The sequence below is a fragment of the Scophthalmus maximus genome, chromosome 5 (genome assembly GCF_022379125.1).
Source record: "Scophthalmus maximus strain ysfricsl-2021 chromosome 5, ASM2237912v1, whole genome shotgun sequence".
Taxonomy (NCBI): Eukaryota; Metazoa; Chordata; class Actinopteri; order Pleuronectiformes; family Scophthalmidae; genus Scophthalmus; species Scophthalmus maximus.
In genome coordinates, this window is record NC_061519.1 from 25,375,001 (window position 1) to 25,395,021 (window position 20,021).

Consider the following 20,021-nt stretch of genomic DNA (forward strand, 5'->3'; position numbering starts at 1 on the left):
AACCGGAAGCCTCCTCAATATTGAGCTCTTATAATAAATACTTGCTGCTTGAGACGTCCACCGTTTCCGTCTCCCTGAATCAGCATCCACTCCACCGATTGTTCCATTTCAGCTGCGGAGTCACTCCACATAAATAGGATCCAGACGGAGAAGGGGAATTTTCACACAGCCCCGCATTCCTTCACCAAAGTTCTTCCCAAGCTACTGGGGACCTGCGCTCGAAGCAGCACCCCCCCCCCACCCTGCTCCGCTCATGCACTGCAGCTCATGAACATGCTCGCGGTGTTTTGCTGTTCTGTGTTTTGTAACGCACATCTGGAAGGAATCGCAGGAGCATTTATGGAGCGAAGTTTTGCGCCGTGGTGAAATTCACCTCCAGCGCGGCGCGGCGAAGCCAAAGGCGGCGGATGACTCAGTGTTCCTGCGGAGAAGCGTCACACAACTCTTTGCCCGCTGTCGATCATTTATTTCCATCCATCTCTCCCGCCTTCCCCGTTCATTCGGATCCGTCTGCGCGAACACTGTCTGCTCTCCACCTTCCCCTCTAGACATGAAACCATTCTTCCACAGGCTCGGAAAAAAAAACAGAGGCCTCGGAGGAAACATTCCACTCCGGCTGCAGCCAAAACCAAATTTGCAGAGGTTTTAAACTTGATCAAGTGCTGTAATAAAGTTTTTTGGCGCTCATTTAGTTCTGCTGCCTAATGCGAGTCAGAATCGCCCGCAACAACGTTGTGGGAAAAAAAATAAACATGTGAACTTGCTGCACTTCAGTTTTCACTCAGACACAAGCGACGGATCACACAGTGAGTTGTTAAGAAGACGCCAAGCCTGTTTCGCCAAATGCAACAAGGGGGTGAAATGTGTCCAATGAGGCCTGTGCGGCAGCAGAATACCACTTCTGCCTGTGCGACGGTTGAAAGAAGCTGATTCTCTTTTATTCTGAGGAATCAGAGTCAGCTTAAACCCGGTGTATTTCCAAAAAGCTAAACTCTGTGAAGTCTTTATGTACGGCTCCCACCTGAAATTTAAATTTATAGCAGAGAATATGCTAATGCGCTACAAGTCTTTAAAACGTCTTGAAGAGCCTCAAGCGCTCGTCTTTAACCAAAGTAAACACAGATGGTGGCCTTCCCTGGGTTGGGTATTTAATGTGACGTACAAAGATTTTTTTAAAAAGGTTTACAGTAAACGATGTAATAAGATCCAAAACCGTCCAGAATGTCGACATTGTGAGCTACTAGCGTAGCACAACGGCCTCGGCCTTCGCAAAGCTACATCCTCTCTAAAATGACCAGAGCTCAAAGTTGCCAGTTGTAAGTTTTCTCTCGACTGGACGGTGGCGACGGTCGCTTGCCAAGCGGTTCAGTCGCTAATAAAACACGCTCGGAGCGGTGCTGACTCTCCTGGACGCTGGTGCTAGCTAGCTAGCATGCTAGCACCAGAGGAAGCAAAGAAGTGACGGGAGCAGGGGCAAAACTAGAGTCAACAATTGGTGTTGCTTTCCATCGCCGGAGATGAAGGAATGAAGTGATGATTCACTTGCGTGCACGTTTGTGCGCCTGCGCGCGTAGCGCGGACTTCCCGCTTGTTTAGCCACCGCTTGTGTTTAGCCGTCTCAATATGTCAAGTCAAGTCAACTGCATTGTCAATTCCTGCAACATTGTTCCAGACACACAGAGGAATTGGAAAAAACGTTCAATCTCGGACCCACGGTGCAATAGTACGAAACAAAAAAAACGAAACAGAAAAATAAGATAAGTGATATGTACGATGAATAAATTCTAAATAGTGCAAAAAAGTACCAGTACGGCTGTGCTATACCACAAGGTATAGAAAAGCTAAAGAAATTGAAACTGTGCGACAGAAAGGAAATACTGGACAGTATGTGAAATATACAGGAAACTGAATAAATTGAATGAATTGAAAATGTGCAATACAAAGGACATGGAGTGCAGATTGAATGTAATAAATGCAGAGGGCGCTGATGAAAGTGACAAAGAGTTCCTCAGAGTCTATGTAAAGTGACCGGTGCACTTCCTGATGGGGGGGTGCTGAGCCTCCTGACAGCCTGGTGAATGAAACTGTTTGCCAGTCGGGTGGAACGGGCTCAGAGGCTTCGGTGAGGGGGGGGGGCCCAGGGTCACCCACAGTGCTGGTTGCTTGGGCGGGTTTCGTGGGTGACATGATCTGTCATATATCGGCATTTCCGCCATGCGAGACCGCAAATGCACCTCTGAAGTGTGCGAAGATCGTAGCATTTCATACTTTCGCAGAGGACGGGGTGAGCGTCCTGGAAATCCTTTCGTAAAACTTTTGTTAATTTTAATTGAGATGAAAGTTGAAAACCGGCGCCTTTTGCAGATATTCCTCGCAACTCGAGACTTGAAACCAGGGCAGTCAGTTTACGTTCACCTTGGCTTTAACAAAAACTAACTCATAGCCCCTTTAAAGCATGCACACACACACACACACACACACACACACACACACACTCTCTTCCTATCACACAGAAGGACATAACCTTGCCTTCCATTAACTCCCTGGGGTTTTAGCCATAACCACTAACCCAACCCTCACAAAAAACCCTCAGGTCTTCACCATTAAAGTGAATTATTTACCTTGTCGGGACCAGCTCCTTTGCTCCCAGTTGGAAGGTGAATCCCAAAAATGTGGGCTGATTTATGTCCCCACGATGTGAGTAACACTAGTCCACAAACACACACGCACACACAGACACACACAGACACACACACACACAGACACACACACACGTTTTTGTGACGACGAACTCAAGTCTGACCAGTCATTTTCAGCCCCGCTGGGAGGATACAGATGGTGCGTGTGTTTGTGTGTGTGTGGTTTGAATCTGTGAGCAGAAAACACACTACAATCCCACCTGCCACACACACACACACACACACACACACACACACACACACACACACACACACACACGCGCGCACACACACCAGTCCATCCGTTCTCGTTTCTCACCTCCCCCGTGTTCACAAAAAAAATCATCATGATCATCATCTCGCTCTCACTGTCTTATTCACTCACTCACACACACACACACACACACACACACACACACACACACACACACACACACACACACGTATCAATACTCACTATTCGTCCGCACATGCTCAAGTTAGTTCTTCTTGTGAGGAACTCTATTCATTCGTGTGTGTGATACAATTTGCACGGCATTATGGGATAGCAAGTGGTACATGACTGAGCAGAAACGGATTGTGAGATCTAAAAGGCGGTTCAATTGCGATTTGCTAAAATGTTCCTCTTTCTTTATGCCTCTATGATTTCAGGTACAAATGAAAACAAAGTTCTGCTTGGATCAAAAAATGCCCCTTCCATTCAAAGATGTCCTCACTCGACATCAGAAAAAAAGAGAAGCACACACACACACACACACTCACTAGACGCCATCCACTCTCAACACACACACGCTCATACGCTGAATTGTCCGCAGAAGTAGTCACTTGCCACGCGTTCACCCACGCCCGACATGCGACTATAATCCCCAAAATTTGAAAACAAACAAAAACGTCCAAACTTCAATTTTGTGCGAGTCAACCGGAAAGCCCAATATCTGGAGTGTGTTGATGAGTAACACTTCCAAAAATTGAGCACATTTGCTTAAGCAAATCCTATTAAAAACCACACACACACACACACACACACACACACACACACACACACAGAACTCGCTCCTCTGCCCAAAAAAATAAATTGGGCCGAGCAGAAAGTATGAATATCCTCATCCTTCACCTCGGCTGCGCAGATACGAAGCTGCGGCGGCACAATCCTGCTGGGAAATTAAAATGGAGACGAGGAGGAGGTGGAATTTGTTCTCATTTAGGAAGCTTTAATCCGACAGAGGAGGGAAGCAGAACACCGATTTGGTTTTCTTCTGCCTTTCTCTCAGACAGACTGTTTAGGGCCCCTGAAGGATGAGAGGAGATTTGCTGCGCGCCCGTTGGAGGGTTGAAAGAAAAATGTAGAAAAAGGACGTAAGGGGAGAGAAGTTTAGGTCAAAGTGTTTGTGGGGAAAAACGAGGTGAGCTATAGTTGCAAAAGTCGAATGTGCCACGCGAGAGTCGTCGCGGCAACCCTGATCCAAGTCGAACAAACACGGGTGGGCGCAAAAGCGCAAAGAGCCAAACGCCTCCGTCTGCACCTGAGGGACCTTGGCAGGGACAAAAGGCCCTCCGTCAGCCGGACACTCGATCCAGCACCTCCCTCTCTCTCTCTCTCCGGCGACTCCGGGGGCGAAGCAATAAACACCGTGTCACTTTCACTGCACCACGACACGCGTCGGCCCTCGTAGGGGGGCTCTGCCCGACCGCACATCCATCTCTCCTGGTCCCCAAATCATGGGACATCAATCAGCTGGAACTCTTTTCAGACACACATCCAAATCCCCAACTGGGATTGCTGCAGTTTGGCAATAAGAGTGTCTCGCTGACAGACAGACAGACGGACGGGCTGACAGACAGACAGACAGACGGACGGACGGACGGACGGACTGACAGACAGACAGACAGACAGACGGACGGACGGACTGACAGACAGACAGACAGACGGACGGACGGACGGACTGACAGACAGACAGACAGACAGACGGACGGACGGACTGACAGACAGACAGATAGACAGACGGACGGACGGACGGACGGACGGACGGAAAGACAGACAGACAGACAGACAGACAGACAGACGGAAAGACAGACAGACAGACAGACAGACAGACAGACAGACGGACTGACGGACAGACGGGGGGGGGGGTTGGGGGCAGATCGAGAGATAAAGAGCAAAACAGTGTTATTGGGCAATAACGCCTGCTGGCGTTGTGACTTAATGAGAAGCATTTGAGGGAAATGAGGGAAGTCGAGTGGAGATTAGGCCATTGGCCAAATTAGCTTTGCAGTTATGAAAACATTAAAAAAAACAAAATCGCTCCGCTGTTCTTTGCGGATCGCCGCGTCCGGGGCTCCGAGCTAACGCGTCAGCGCGACGAGCGCAGCAGTTATCACCAACAACTTGTCTTTTATCGAGCAGTATCCTTTTTTTTCCCCTTCATTTTTATGGCCAACTAATCTGTTCTACAAAATAATGAAGGTGTAGAGCAGCGGAGACCTGGCTACGCGTGTATTATCAAGTGATACTTCATCTTTAACATTACGGAATGTGAAAGCAATACCATAAAAACATCACATTAGGTTGTTATTTTTTATTGCGAAGAGATCAGTTACCACGATTTAAAACGTCGAGCTGGAAGCTTGGAGAGGAAGAATTTAACCACTGAACGCACGTCATGTGATGAAGCTGAAACATATGGCAATAATGTGCGAATCATTTCACACCGCAAGGGACCACATCTCACGTTAAAGACCATGACAATCCCGACTGACTTTGTGCGATTCCCACTCGGGATCTATAAACACCGACGACAACTACGCCCATCGCTCCGCGCTACCTGCTTCCCATCGGCCTTGTCGACGTGCCGTGCTCTGACGCGTGGGCGCAGAGCATCAGAACACACGGTGTCACGGTTACACACTCGGCTGACTCATGCGCCCGTTTCCTCAAAACCTGAGCTTTGCGTTCCTTTAGTCAGCAATCTGATTCAAAATAACTCTGAACTCGTGGCACGGATGACACAAGTGTGTGTGTGTGTGTGTGTGTGTGTGTGTGTGTGTGTGTGTGTGTGTGAGTGTGTCTTCTAGCTAAACTTCTCAATGGGAGGTCGCCCTGGGGCGTTTCTGCCCAGACAGATACGACACATTCCTCTACAGGCGGAGAGAGAGAACAGGACTTTATTGTCCACGCCGTCAGTGAACGGCCACTGGAGGCGGGCTCTTTTTCCCGTCACACATATTTAAAAAAGGGACAAAGCCTCTGTGGTCGCCCTGGCCTCCGCAGACGAGGTCACAACACGTTTGACCCGAGCTCCGACCCCCCCTCGCAAATCGTGACACCGACCTGTCCCCCCCCCCCCCCCCGGCATCTCTTTCTTTTTAAAAATCCTCAAGATCTGAGCGTTCGAAAAAAGAAAGAAGAGGAATCACATGAGTAGCGTTCAGTCAAAGCCACGGATGTTTGGTGGGATGTTCCGAATTTTGCGCGGCGTCTTGTGACTTTCTGTGATGGCACCCGGAGACATGACCTGTGGGTCAGTCGGATTTCTACGCATTTGACACGGAAAGAGGTGGGTCGACGCTCATCTGCATCGAGCTATCTTCCTTTAAGTTCTTTACAGTAAGAGGTTTGATAAAGGTAGTGAAATGTAGAATCCCTAAGTTTACGTAAGGCCGTTTTTTTCTCTCTGGATCCGAGAAAGTACAGTAGTTTCCCACGGAGGCCGCACCACACAACATGACTGGTGTCCCATCGGTGTCATTCATGATCCAGTATAGCATATCCTGAAAACCCACTTTTCACACTCTTATAAATTTTATCTGCATGTTTTTTTAATGCCTGCGCCGTTATGAACGCCGTCCCTGAACGTGCCTTTACGTTATTACTTCCTGTGCACCAAGGGACGACTAATTCTTCCTGCTTTAGACGTCACGTCAGGACAAGAGTGCCAGCAAAATAAAAGAGGCGTTATATCTGTGTTCATCAAGGACAGTGTGTATTTGCGAGGGACGTGATGATGACGCGCAGTTCGGCTATGAACGTGTGCGGTGATTCAAGTGTCTGGAGAACTTGACCTGTGGTATGAACGGAGTCTGATCTAGGACGAAAAAAATCCCTGAGATTAAAAAACAACAACAACAACAAAAAAAACCCACGTCAAATCGTCCGCACGTTAAATATCCTTCCAAATGTGATAAATCCCTGAGATTTAATCAAACAACCAATCCGGCAATTTCCAAGCCATCCATTTACCGACATCTGTCCTTTCCACGCTTACTGTACGTCTGACTGTCAGGCGGATCCAGAATCGGTTTAGCTCCAACACCGGATTAAATCCCAAAACTGTGACAGCAAAACGGTCAAAACAAGCTTTGTCGCCGCCGCACGATCCAGCTGTTTTCATTGATACGTGCCCCCCTGTCGTGCACTGGGCGTGTTTGTGTTGCCTTCAGGACATCTGGAGTGCATCAGCGAGTGCAGCTGTGCGTGCGTGTGTGTGTGTGTGTGTGTGTGTGTGTGTGTGTGTGTGTGTGACGTTGCCGACCGGGTTTCCCCCGTCGTCTTCTCCCCCTGCCGCACTCTCTCCGCGTTAATCTGCTCGTTAAGGATCTAATCTGACATGTGTTTTCATTTGTCTGTGAAAGTGTGTGTGTGCGCGTGTGTGTGTGTGTGTGTGTGTGTGTGTGTGTGTGTGGGTGGTGTTTTCAATGATGAGCAGCGAATCCACAATTGGTCTACATTCACTTGTTGGTTTTGTCGTGTGTGTGTGTGTGTGTGTGTGTGTGTGTGTGTGTGTCATTCCTCATTCTTTGGTGAGCATGTGAGCATCTTGTGTGTTCCAACACACGTGAGCCGATTCAGTTTGCGTCCGTGATTCTTAGGAAAAAAATGCAAATCCAAACAACGCACTTCTGCGAAAGAGAAAACAATAGCGGGTTACTCAAAGTTCACCCCCTTCCTTCCGCTGGACAAACATTGGCCGCTGAAAAGACGGGAGTCATCTGGTGAAAGTCTATTTCTGCGCCGCTGTTTGTTCTCTCTATTATTGCAGCCATCTACTGTATGGACGGTGGAAGTCGGCACAATTCAGCCCTTGAACTTGGGTTTCACCAGTTCAACCGATCACCTGGTTCATCATTCATCCAGGCCGGGGCCCGCGTATGAATCTGACCCGGGACCTTAGCTGAATTCACAATCTCTCTCTCTCTCTCTCTCTCTCTCTCTCTCTCTCTCTCTCCATCCTGTGCCTTTCCTGGCGCTCTCCACTGCCAAAAAAATAAATTAATGCAGAAGTGCCAAAAACTATCTTCTCTATCATCTCAACGTTGTATAATTTAACACTGATTCCCGAGCTGCCAACTGAGTGCATAATTACACACAATGAACAGAACTGGAAATAACTGCTCAGTGTTTTAAAAATAAATACATGTTCCATGTTCTGTGATTATTGGGCAGCATTTACTAAAATGTAGGTTTCTGGAATTTTTCGTTTGACTGAGAAACTAAAAAAATTGTTTATCGTTTAGTATTTTGGTTTTAAGATTTTGTTGTAGAAACCGAGTTTTATTGCAATAATATATGCATTGGGGCTCACTGCATACAGAGGTCAGAGGTCGACACAGCAAAAGAGCAAAACTGTCAATTAACAATTATGTCAATTTCAACTATCTGACAATCATCAGATTCACAGACACAGAGTTCAACCAAGAGTGAATTACATTCGAGACAAGACATTCAAATCAATGCTAATATTGCTAACATGCTAAGGCCATTATACTGAAATTTTTCCGGTTACTCAGTTAAACCGTGACATACAGCTGATGTGTTTTCAAGTTGATTCCTAATGTTGAAAACGGCCCTTGTGGCTGATGTGGTTCAAATACTAACCGCTTAACAAAATGTCTGCTGTAGGTAAAATTCACTCCGTCATCGCTCCGTGTGTAGTTTATTATTGTTACACACAGTCAAGAGCTCGGGTTTGCAGAGTGAAAAGTTCACCGTCACTTATACACAAATCAAGGGGAAAGAGGCCAGCCGGTGAAAAGAAAAACACAAGAGTTTGGAGAGAGAGTGAGGGAGGAGGAAAGAAATGATGTGAGAGGGAGAAAGAAAGAAAGAAAGAAAGGAAGGAAGAAAGTGATGGAGCAGGAGGTGAGAAAGTGAGAAAGGAAAAAGCCTGAGGCAGGAAGAGGAGGAGGAGGAGGAGAGACAGTGAGAGGTCTGTCACAAGGTCAGGATTAGACTGACCATGGCAACCAGCCTGAAGCCCTTCGTCTGCTCTCCACCTTCATCCCTCGTTCTCTCCCTCTTCTTTATCTTCACTTGCCTTCCCTGACACGTAATCTCAGAGATCACAGACTCTTTCTTGTGGCGAGGACTTTCCTCCCCGTTTGCCCCCATTTTTTTCCCTTTCCTTTTCACATTTCATCCTCATTTCCACTTTTTCTAGTTTTCTCATTCCTTTAATATTTACTTATACTTAGTAATACTTTGAGCGACGAGGGAATCGCACTGTAGTAATGTATTCATTTTGGAAAGCAAAGACGGCATGGGATAAAGGGAGAGGTATGTTAATCTCCACATCTGCCCGTTTCACGATTGAACCTATTGGTCCTGTGAACATTTAAATCTCTTCAGACTTCACAGGCAGTTGCCATTAAATTCTGATAATTCATCATCAATTAATAAAGCGTGAGGTATAACAAAATCTGTCAGTGCAATAAAGAAGAAAAGAGCGGGAGTGATATGGCATTAGACAGAGAGAATGGCTCATTTATACTACAAACACGACAATGAAAATAAATGCATCATCTATAGTTGACCTAATTTTCGAAGGCTCTTTTTATTTTTTTACTTCAAAGTAACAAATAGAGGAAACTGTCGCTGCAAAGCGAAGAACAAACAGCCAAAAGGCTCGCGCCTCAGATTTCCTTGGCAGTACGCCACGGGCTAACTGTTCTGTGACAGCAGCACATTTAGTCTTCCTGTTTCGTGTGGCCACTGGAAAATGCAACCATCTGGAAGGGAGGCTTTTATTTGTATTTTTTCTTCTTCTCCTTTGAAAGTGGTAACGTCAGAGTGAGCGCCGAACACAGGATCAGTGGTGAAACAACGCCTCGGTCTAAAGCCACATGAAAAAAAAGAAAAGGCCAAAGAATATTTCGCTTTGTGGCACAAACAAGAGACTAAACAACAGGCGGCCGAGTCGCTGACTAATGTTGTTTTGCATTTTCACAAGAAGAGGACGTCCCAAATTGTACTGGGAAACAAAGATTAGGCATGCAGATTGTGCTTGTATTGTATTCAGCAATCCATCCTTCCAGCCATCTGTTGATCCCTCCATTTCCTGATCCGTCCATTGATTCATTTATATCCCATCAGATCATAATTCCATCTATCCGAATGTCTTATCAATCATTTAATCCTCCATCATTCCCATCGATCCGTCCTACCATCCATCCATCCTTATACCAGTCATCCAGATGTGAATTTATCCAATCATTTCTCCATCCCTACACTTCCTGATCCGTCCATTGATTTATTCATATCCTTGCCATCCTTTCCTCGGTCAAATGATTACTTCTTCTATCCTACCATCCATCCATCTGTCCATAATTCCATCTATTCATCTGCGTATAAATCATTGTGTCCTACATCATTTACAAATCAATCCATCTACAGTTAATATATGTATCCACCAAGCCATTGTTCCATTGTCACCCACTTGTCCATCTATCCATCCATTTACTGATCCATGCATTGATTCATTCATAACCTGCCATCCTTTCATGAGTCAAATAATCTATCCTACATCCATCCATTCATGAATTACATCTATTTATCTATCAATCATTCTATCACCTATCATCTATAAATCCATCTATCCATCTGTATCCATCAAGCCTTTGCACCATTATCATCCATTTGTCCATGAATTTATTCATCCATGAATCAATTCTGTCGTTCTTTGGTTTATTGGCAACACATCCATCCATCCATCCAACCATTCATATCCAGAAATGTATTCTTCCTTTGTCTAGCAATTCAATCTATCAACCAATTCATATTCTCCCCAAAATCCTTCAGATTATGATCAAACAATTGATCTCATCCTTCATCCAGCAATCCATCCCATCATCCACTCATCGGCTCCTGATTCCATCAGTTGGTTAATAAATACATCCTTCCATCTCTACAGCATCTGTCAATTAATTCATCTGTCCTGACATTCTTCCATTTATCATCCAATACCTCCATCCATCGACCTTTCATTGATTGATCAGTTGACAGATCCATCCATTGGTTCATACATTACCTCCCTGATCTATCATCCATTCATCCATTGCCAGATTATCAATCCATGAACCCGTTGATCCATCCTTTTTTCCTGACATCCATTAAATTATACATCCAACAATCTATACAACCATCAATCAATGTATCCATTAATCTATCCGACCATTATGTGTTTGTATATCCTGCTTGTCATTCAGCCATCTATTGGTTGATCCATCAATCATCTATCCATCAACTGATCCATCCATCCATCTTTCAATATGTCTGCCATTATTCCATCTATCATCCAACAATTGATCAGCTCTTCCATCAACTCTCCCATTCTTTTTTAACAATCCAGAAATCCCTTTATACATTATCCATCTATCCATCCATCCTGACACTCGATGATTCATACATCCTGCAATCTATCCATTCTCATTCGACAAGCTGTCCACTTCCGAACTTGAAATATAAATGACAGACACACACACGTGACACCAAACTCATGTGATGGATGCAGGCTGTGGAATGTCGGTCCTGTGACTGTGCCTCTTTTTTCTTTTTTTTTTCTTCTTTTTTTTTACTTATGGAGCATTTTGCCCCGGGACATGCTATAAGGAGAAACTGGTCCTTCCTTGGGAATTTGCATCATCCCCCTCTATTTACAAGCCACGACAGTGTGGCTGCTCCTGTTGTGTGCGTGTGTGTGAGTGAGTGAGTGTGTCACAGTGCTAAAATGGTTAACACCAATTAGAAGCGGTTCTGAACACTTTGATTGTTATCAACGTGATAGCGTCACGGCCGTGCAAGATACAGTCACGAAGCTTTACAGGTGCGTAGTTAAGATCAAAATGAAGGATTACTGAGTACTTATGGATTTATGTAGTAATAGCTTCTGAGTACTGATGGGTCAGAACGTCCACGTGTTGACAGGCGTTGGCAGCTTGTGTGATTCCACTGCAAGCTGGCTAGTTTCCTTGTTTCGTCTCTCACCCCTTCTGTCTTCCTTCTCCAGGAGGAAGCGTTTGCTGTTTGTGTCCCTGAAATGTCAGGAATTTAAAATATTGTATGTTGTGCAATTTTGTCCAAAATGCCAAAAATGCATTTTCGTTATTCTGTGATTAACATTTTTTGGCATTCCCCAATTTTTTCCTCAACGTGCCTCATCTACCTCTGTCTCAGTCAGGAGAAGTGGTCCGAACTTTTGCCGATTTGGTATTTTGGGAGTTTATTAGTTGCATGTACAAAACAACTGCAGTCAAATCCAACAGTCCTCAATAAATCCTACTTTAATTAAGTTTAGAAAGTTCTTAATATTTGGCCCACCTCATTTAGTTACATGAGAGAAGATGACATTTTAAGTTTTTCTGATCAGGTTTATTCTTTCAGTTGTATTTCTAATTCTGTATCATCTGGGTTCATCCACACAAAAGACAGAAAGAAATTACACCACACATTAAAACAGACGGTTAAATGAAAAATTCATAATCGTAGGAAATGGAAAAGGGGGGATTTTTTTTTGTTCACACACAAATGTGTATTGTGGAATTTGCAGCGGTTGCATGCTGTGGCTGTGCGCACATGTAGTATACTGTAAATGACCTGTGTGTGTCTGTGTGTGCCTGCCTGTGTGTGTGTGTGTGTGTGTGTGTGTGTGTGTGTGTGAGCCACACGCAGTGCCAGTGCAGCCTCATGTAGGAGGCAACAGTTCAGCCAACTCCTAAAAACATGTCCCAAATTATCCCGCCGCCGACGCATGTTCCTTACCCGAGCCTCTGCTCTGTTTTACCGCGCTCCGCGGGGATCCACTTTGTCAGCCGCCGCTATTTCAGACGTGGACGCGAGACAAGGCTCGCTCTGGTGCCGCTCCAGGTTGGCTTACGGAGGCAGAGCCCACGGATCTCGGTGCTTCTGAGCAAATGTGTGTTACTGGTTCTCGTCTAAGGGACCGACGTCTGTTCACCGAGCACAAACTTCGTCACTTCAGACTTACTGGAAGTAAAAGGTCGAAATCCAGACGGACTGTTTGTCGGCCACAGATTAATCTATGTAACTTTTGTTACAAACATGTTGAAACAAAAAGATATTTAGTTGATAATTTGTCTGACAATATGAAGCTAAACTCTCTTTTGAATGATTCTTTTTTGGTTAAGTGTCATCAGATCATCTAATTTTAGTATTGAACCTCCTCCAAAGTTTCCGTTTATTTCTTCGCAAATCCCCCAAGTAGAAAACATTTTCGAACAAATGGCAAATATGTAATTATGGATCATAATTACAAGCACTGAGTCATAAGGGGGCGGAGACTGGGAAGTTATGTTGCACCACAGCCGTCGGAAACGTGGGCCGGCGTTTGCCCGTGGACGTCAGCGCTTTGGTTTCTTTGGCCGGCTCGTGACTGCCGACGTTTCACAGCACTGGAACATGTTTGCTCCATTTTTGGTCCAGTGATTAAATTATGGGACTGGAAGAAATGGGACAGCAGTGACATGCTATCTGATGATGGAGGAGGAGGAGGAGGAGGAGGGGTGGTGCCATTCCAATACATTTCAATTAGGAGGCCACTCCGACGACCCCCACAGCTCTAGTAGAACGACGGAGACGTCGCCCTGTAAGGAGGAATTTTCAGATCTAATGCCAACAAGCTCATGTTACATCGAGAGCAAAGCTGAATACACGATGATGTTAAGCTTTGTGTTTTACGTTACATTTCTCATTAGCTAATCAACGCGTTAGTTGGACTATTGTTTGCACGATCGATCGATCTGCCGGCCACTTTCTCCAATAATCCATTGGCCTGCAAAAATGTGGGGCCATTGCGGAGCAAGGCAGCTTCTGGCTCAGAAGGAAAAGAATGATCCGAAGCGGAAGAAAGGATCTTGGGGTCAGAGCCATTCCTACCGCTGCCCCACCGACTTGAGGTGTTCCCAGCGGATGACCCTCCGGTCGGGGCAACGCCCAGCAGGTAAAGAAATACATGTGCTCCAACTGCTTTGTGTTTTATGACGTGTTTCTTAACTAACTTGACGTTTGTCGTCATGATGGATCGATCTGCCAGTCGCTCTCTCGATTATTTCATTGGCTTTTAAAATGTCAGAAAACAGTGGAAGACGCCTCCAAACTCTGCAGATACCAAGGAATCTCCTTATGTCTTCTCTTGTCTGAAGGTAGTCTGGTTAAAATGCTATTCAATTACAAAAATTTGAGAAACTAAAACAACATAACTTTTGACATTTTGGCTTGAAAAAAATGCTAAATAATCATTTTTTTGCGTGGTCCAATTTGGAGCCGATACGGATTTTCAGAGTCTTCTTGCTCGTGGGCACTTCAGCGGAGGCAGCGGAGGTGAACGATGTTCCAACATTTGTAACAATTCAAACTCACAACAAAACATCTCATTCTGTTGCTCGTTTCCAATCGTGGCCTGACAGACGGCGGGATCATATTCTGGAGCTGGCGTCGCGACCAGTGGCATCAAACAGGGAAATAAAACTCCCAAGTATCATCTCAGGAAATTTTTAAGAGGGACTGCGGTCTTGCCAAAGGCTTAACGCCCCCCCCCCCCCCCCCCCCCCCCCGGGCATATTTCGAACATTTGACTCGGTCCCAAAAACAACACTGCTCCTGCCAAGTCGGGGAGGCCATGAGATACATCCCGTTCATCGTCCAACATTAAGTCTCACAACAAATCGTGAAACCAATCGAGCGAATCAGAGGCTTCCCCGAAAGGCAACAGGCCATTGGCGCGCTCGGGGTTGGCCGCGGGGCGGCCGTACGTTGGTGGTGAACGGCCACAGGTCCGATTCCTGCAGCGATGACTTACGTAATACCGGACTTTATGTGGAAGTGTTTGCTCTCCTGTCTGCCAAGATGTGGAATCGCGTGTGTGTGAGTGTGTAGCCAAAGGGGGAATCCTCCAGATGACATGAAACAATGAATTTGTAAACCTTAAAACCAACAATTTCATTTAATGAAATTGTTGGTTTTCCATAACTCATTTTTGGCACCTTCCGCTGGTTCTCCATCAGATACAAAAAACTTAATCTGCTCCTCCATTAACCAGGAGCTTAATACGAAAACGATTAGCTCCTGTTGAACCCTGAGGAATCCATAACATCTCATTTTACTGCCTTTATTCCAGCACATTAACCGATGGAAAGGTAATTTAAGCAGACAGTACTCGGTTGGTGGTGAACAACAGTGCCAGCCACTCACCCCACCCTAAAAAAAATTTTATCACCAGGATTTATTATATTTCATTAAGTACTAACACAGCATGATTGCATACTTATATTGCTCCCTGGGTTATCGTGGAAAAAAAAAAAGCAGTCATTGCAGAATTATGTCTTTCAAGCAGAGGCTTTGCGGCACGTCGGTCCCCAACACTGATGTGGGTGTGTAATCCACTGAACAACACCATATATCCACTATCTGTCTGGGAGGCTTATGCTTTATTGGTCCCTCGGCGGTGCAACACGATCCAATAGTGTGAGGAGGGACCCGCGTCTGTGGGACACGGGGGCCCCCGGACGGCCCCCCGACGGCCCGGTCCTGTGATTTACACAGGAGCCGTTTATGGAGCTTTTTAAAAAGGAAGACGGAGAGGAGCCGCCATAAAAGCAGCGGGCTTATTTATGGAGAAGAGCAACACAGGGGTTGTTGTGTGGATGCACACAATTGAATGTGTGTTTCTGTGTCAGGGAGACGGAGGATAGTTGTGTAGTGTGTGCGTGCGTGTGTGTGTGTGTGTGTTCTGGTCGTTTACAGATTTGCAGGGGAGAGCAACATCACACAGGAATGATAAGTCACGCATGTTACGTATGAACATTGTTTTAAACGTTCAACTTCCTCCTGACTTGACGGAGTCTTGAACCAGTCGGCTGTCGTTCAACTTTCTTTGTCAATTCAGAAACAGACTATCATCGATTTTCCGAGTTGCTGTCATCAAAGTGCTCGGTTTGATCTGCCCAACAATCCGAGAAAAACCCGAATATGAACCTTATTCATATCCACCAAATTTCCCTCAGGGGATCAACAAAGTATTTCTGATTCTGACTATTAAAAATTACAAAACAGCAAAAGAAAAAGCAGCAAATCTTCACAATTTTTACGAGATGGAACGAGGGGGATTCTTTTTACATTCGTGTTCCAGAAATGGCTGGAAACGATCCGTTAAATAACAAAATTGCAGCTGTTTCAATTTCTGCCAATTGAAAGGGAACTTCACTTTTCCATCTTTTCTTTTCTTCGCAGTAGTCGGATGAAGAAGCACGTGGTGGAAAAGAAAAACACAACATGCAGAGAAAAAAAACTGCGAATCCGACAATTTGTCCAGTTAAATCAGATCAACAACTCCATCATCTCATTCGTGGCAAAAAGCAGGCCAGGGGTAAATCCCGGATCCTTATCGAGTATGGAACACGAAACTCATCAAACATCAATTTCCTTTTGAAATAACTGCCAGCAGCCCTTTGGTGCCACATCTCAAACGTGCACCTCCGGGCAAGACGTGTAACTCCTTGACCAATAGGTGGCAGAGTTTCATGCTGTATCCGGGCAGGATTGAGGAGAGAGAGGGCAGAGGAGGGTGGAGGGTGGAGAGAAGGAGGTGGAGAGAGGTGGAGAGAGGAGGAGGGAACTCTTACTTGCAGTCTCGGTCCTCCAGATCGAAATGGGGATTGAAGTTGATGAGGATCCTCTGCCCGGGCTCGGGGGCGGTGATCACCCACACGCACTGCTGGGAGGGCGGGTAGGCGCCCGGGTAGCCCGGGGAGGTCAGGTAGTCCGCGACCTCGATCTCTATGTTGCCCCCGCAAATGTCTGCAGCACGAGAGGAGGAGAAGGTGGGAAAGTTGTTGCAAGTCGGTTAGTTAGTAATGGGTGGAGGGGACATTGAACTGCATGGTGGCACATTTTGAAAGAATCCGGATGGAGCGAGGACGACTGAGTCCTCCAGCTGGGTAGGGGGGACAACATGAACCCAACACATCCTCAAACATAATGACCACACATTCATGTGCCAAGCACATTTCAACCGTGTATAAATCAATAATTAAGGGATTTCTATGATAGGATTCGGGTGATTGAACTCCCAGGATTTCAGAAAAGGTAAAGTGAGGTGTTTCCCTCCCTCCCTCCCTGTGTGAGGTGGAGGTTCGGCGGCTGCTTCTCCTGCAGACAGGCAGCCTGGTCAAATTCAATTTTTCTCAATGAATGATTTATTAAATCGCGTGTAGCCCATATGTATCCATCTATATACCAGGCTTCAGCGACGACGCGCGCTAAAGCGCATATGCGCCCTTGTCTGGATGAAGCGCCAAAAAGAAAACAGGTAATGCTCCTTATTCCTATTATAATGAGGACATGATCATTTTAAGTTTCTAGTGTGAGGTACTTTTTTTGTAAAGATCTTCTAATATGAATATCTGCATTATTGTTTTATTCATTTTGGTGCCTTTTGCATATTATCCCTCGTTCCAGCAGAATGAGACTAGAAGTGTTTAAGTTGAATCCCCTGCAGCAGCAGCCGCGCTCTCACAGGGAGAGCGGAGGAATAACAGGTGAGAGGCAACAATGGTGCAAAAGAATGAAAAAGAATGATGTGGATCACTGTACAAGCCACATACTGTATATTCCAAACCTACCAGTCTGTGTCAGCGCAGCGACCGAGAGGACTTGGCTGAAGAGGAACAATATCAATCCACAACGCATCCTGGTCAGATTGTGCAACACACACATTGTGTCAAAGAATTAAAAAATAACAAGAGTAACGAGGAGAGAAACGTCCAGGGGGAAGCTTATGTCCAATCAGAGGGAGGGAACAATCACCGAAAGACTGTCTCAAAGTAGGAGATGTGGCTGTGGTAGGGTCCCCAGCATCCTGCGAGCTTTCAGCACCAGATCCCCGCGTGTGACGGGGAACAACTTGCCATCTCCTGGGGGGGGGGGGGGGGGGGGGGAATTAATAATCCAAATGCAGAGAATTCAACAACAAAAACAGAGGACAAATCCGCTCGCCAGAAGTGGCAACTGTGCGCCCTCGATTCTTCATCAAACCCGTCGTCGTCGTCCCCCTGCCCCTCGCTCCTGACACCAAAAACACGGCGCGACGCTCGTGGGTACCTCCAAGTGGAAAATGTCCAAAAAAAAAAAAAAAAAAAGGATGAATCACCAGTGAGCCGGTTATTCAGAGGAAAACCAGCCGCGCTCCGCTGCGCTCCTCTCTCGCTCTCCTCGACCGACTGTGCCCGACCGATCGCCTCGGAAGGGAAATGCGAAGTGTAGCGGCGGAATGTCCACTCCCCCCTCGGAAAAGAGACTCCTGCTCCGGGACGCCGCTGCGCGCAAACCAGCGACCGACCGCTACGAGGGGCTGGAGCGAACTGACACCGGCGGTGCGCCCTGGCTCCGTGCGCCCCCGACGCACGCACGCACGCACGCAGGGCTGGAGCGGAGCGGCTGCGCACGCAAACTCACATGATGCGGGTCCTCCTGGTAGCTGCGAGGAGGAGGAGGAGGAGGAGGAGGAGCGGGCAGAGTCCATGTGCACATCTGGTCGCTGTCACCAGATTCTCCATATTCACCACAATATGTTGTGTTGTGGTGATAAATGCAGCGAATCTAGCCCAACATAAAGTATTCGGGGTCTGAAGGAGCATGCAACAGGATCCTCTTGACTGTACTTCTGTTTCCTTTGATGAACAAAAACCTAAAGCGTGTTTTAATTTCAACTTAACTTATAAATTTGGCGCCGACTCCTTAGAGATAGAAACCTGATCTGATCCAAGAGGAAGGTGAGGGAAGGTCCAGACCTCTGACGAATCGTCATCAAAATCACCTGGAATTGAATTTGATTCTTCATTCGTCGTTAAAGCCACAGTGTGTAATATTGAGAAGAACTTATTCACGGAAATTGAACATATTGTACCATAACTATGTGTTCATAAATGTATAATCAACTGTGAATGAGTTCGATATAGTTCCATGAGGTGGACCCGACCTCCGTGTGAGTCTCCATGTTTGCTACGTCGTGTTGAATACGGTTGTTGCACAAAACGGTTCCAGAATACGTCGCATTCGCATTGAATTTTACATGTCGGCAATGGAATCAGCGGTGTGCCACCAAGTGTCCCCTGTCGGTTGCTCAGTTGGTTGCAGTTTGCAACTTTACCACCAGATGCCGCCAGAAAATTATAAAAATGACACACTGGGGCTTTGATGTAAACAAAGAGATCAATAATTCTTTCCATCATATTGAGGATGTACGATAGGAGAACAGTGGGTTGTGTATTAAGGGTCCATGTTTCAGGACAAAGAGTTGACTGCAAAGAAAGATCACAACCACATAACCAATAACTATTTATTTTCCCTTTCTCAGTTATCAAGTATTATTTAATTTTATCTGTTAAAACATAAATATTGACTAAATATATTCAGCGTTTCCCAAAACTAATGAGCAGTTCATTCACATGTCAGGATGTGGGACAAATATGTGGGACAAATATATAATTAAAGCACCGTATGCGTCAATTGGAACATGGACGCAACGTGATTGACAGCCGGTGACGTTCCAATCGGTTCATGGCAAAAAAAAACAACACAAGATGGCAGCGGTCAAAATGCGAAACCAGAGGCTTTAAAAAACAGGCAGTTCGTAAACCAATGGGTGATGGCACAGTGGGCGTGTTGTTTTTTATTCCAGGACCAGTCCACAACCTTAACCACGTATTCATTATCGTTCTTCTAACATCTAATACGCCTACAACGGGTTCACTTCTACGAATTGAATCAGAGGCAAGAGACAAACAACCCCTAAATTATTGTTTACATCGTAGTACTTGTGGGTTCTGGCTCAAAAACTGTGGTGCACAGTTAATCCAGGTTCAGGAAGATAAAGAAGACCTAAGACATAATTACTATAATAACAAAATGTTACTGATTTAATGAAAAAATGAAATATGATAAAAGGGATTTTGTATTTTAACCATCACTGGCAGTGCAGAGGAGACTTTGAAACTAAAAGGATTCAACTTACACAAAATATAACAGAGCAGGTAAATAAAAGCCCAAGTGTGTAATTT

The 20,021-nt window shown here is 45.7% G+C and overlaps 1 protein-coding gene across 4 annotated transcripts in view; it reads right to left on the reverse strand.

Annotated features, from left to right (window-relative positions):
• Positions 1 to 18,378, reverse strand: part of LOC118310740 (neuropilin-1a-like) — a 70,022-nt gene extending 51,644 nt beyond the window's left edge. The window contains exons 1-2 of one of the 4 annotated variants that reach the window (XM_047331951.1): positions 17,586 to 18,372; positions 16,587 to 16,761 (exon numbers count right to left, since the gene is read on the reverse strand). In XM_047331951.1, coding sequence (XP_047187907.1) covers positions 16,587 to 16,761; positions 17,586 to 17,679 — 269 coding nt within the window. In that variant the 5' untranslated portion in view covers positions 17,680 to 18,372. Of the gene's footprint in view, positions 1 to 16,586; positions 16,762 to 17,585 lie in introns of all 4 variants that reach the window. The other 3 variants (XM_035633966.2, XM_047331953.1, XM_047331952.1) reach the window with 3 other exon arrangements.
• Positions 18,379 to 20,021: the final 1,643 nt, after the last annotated feature.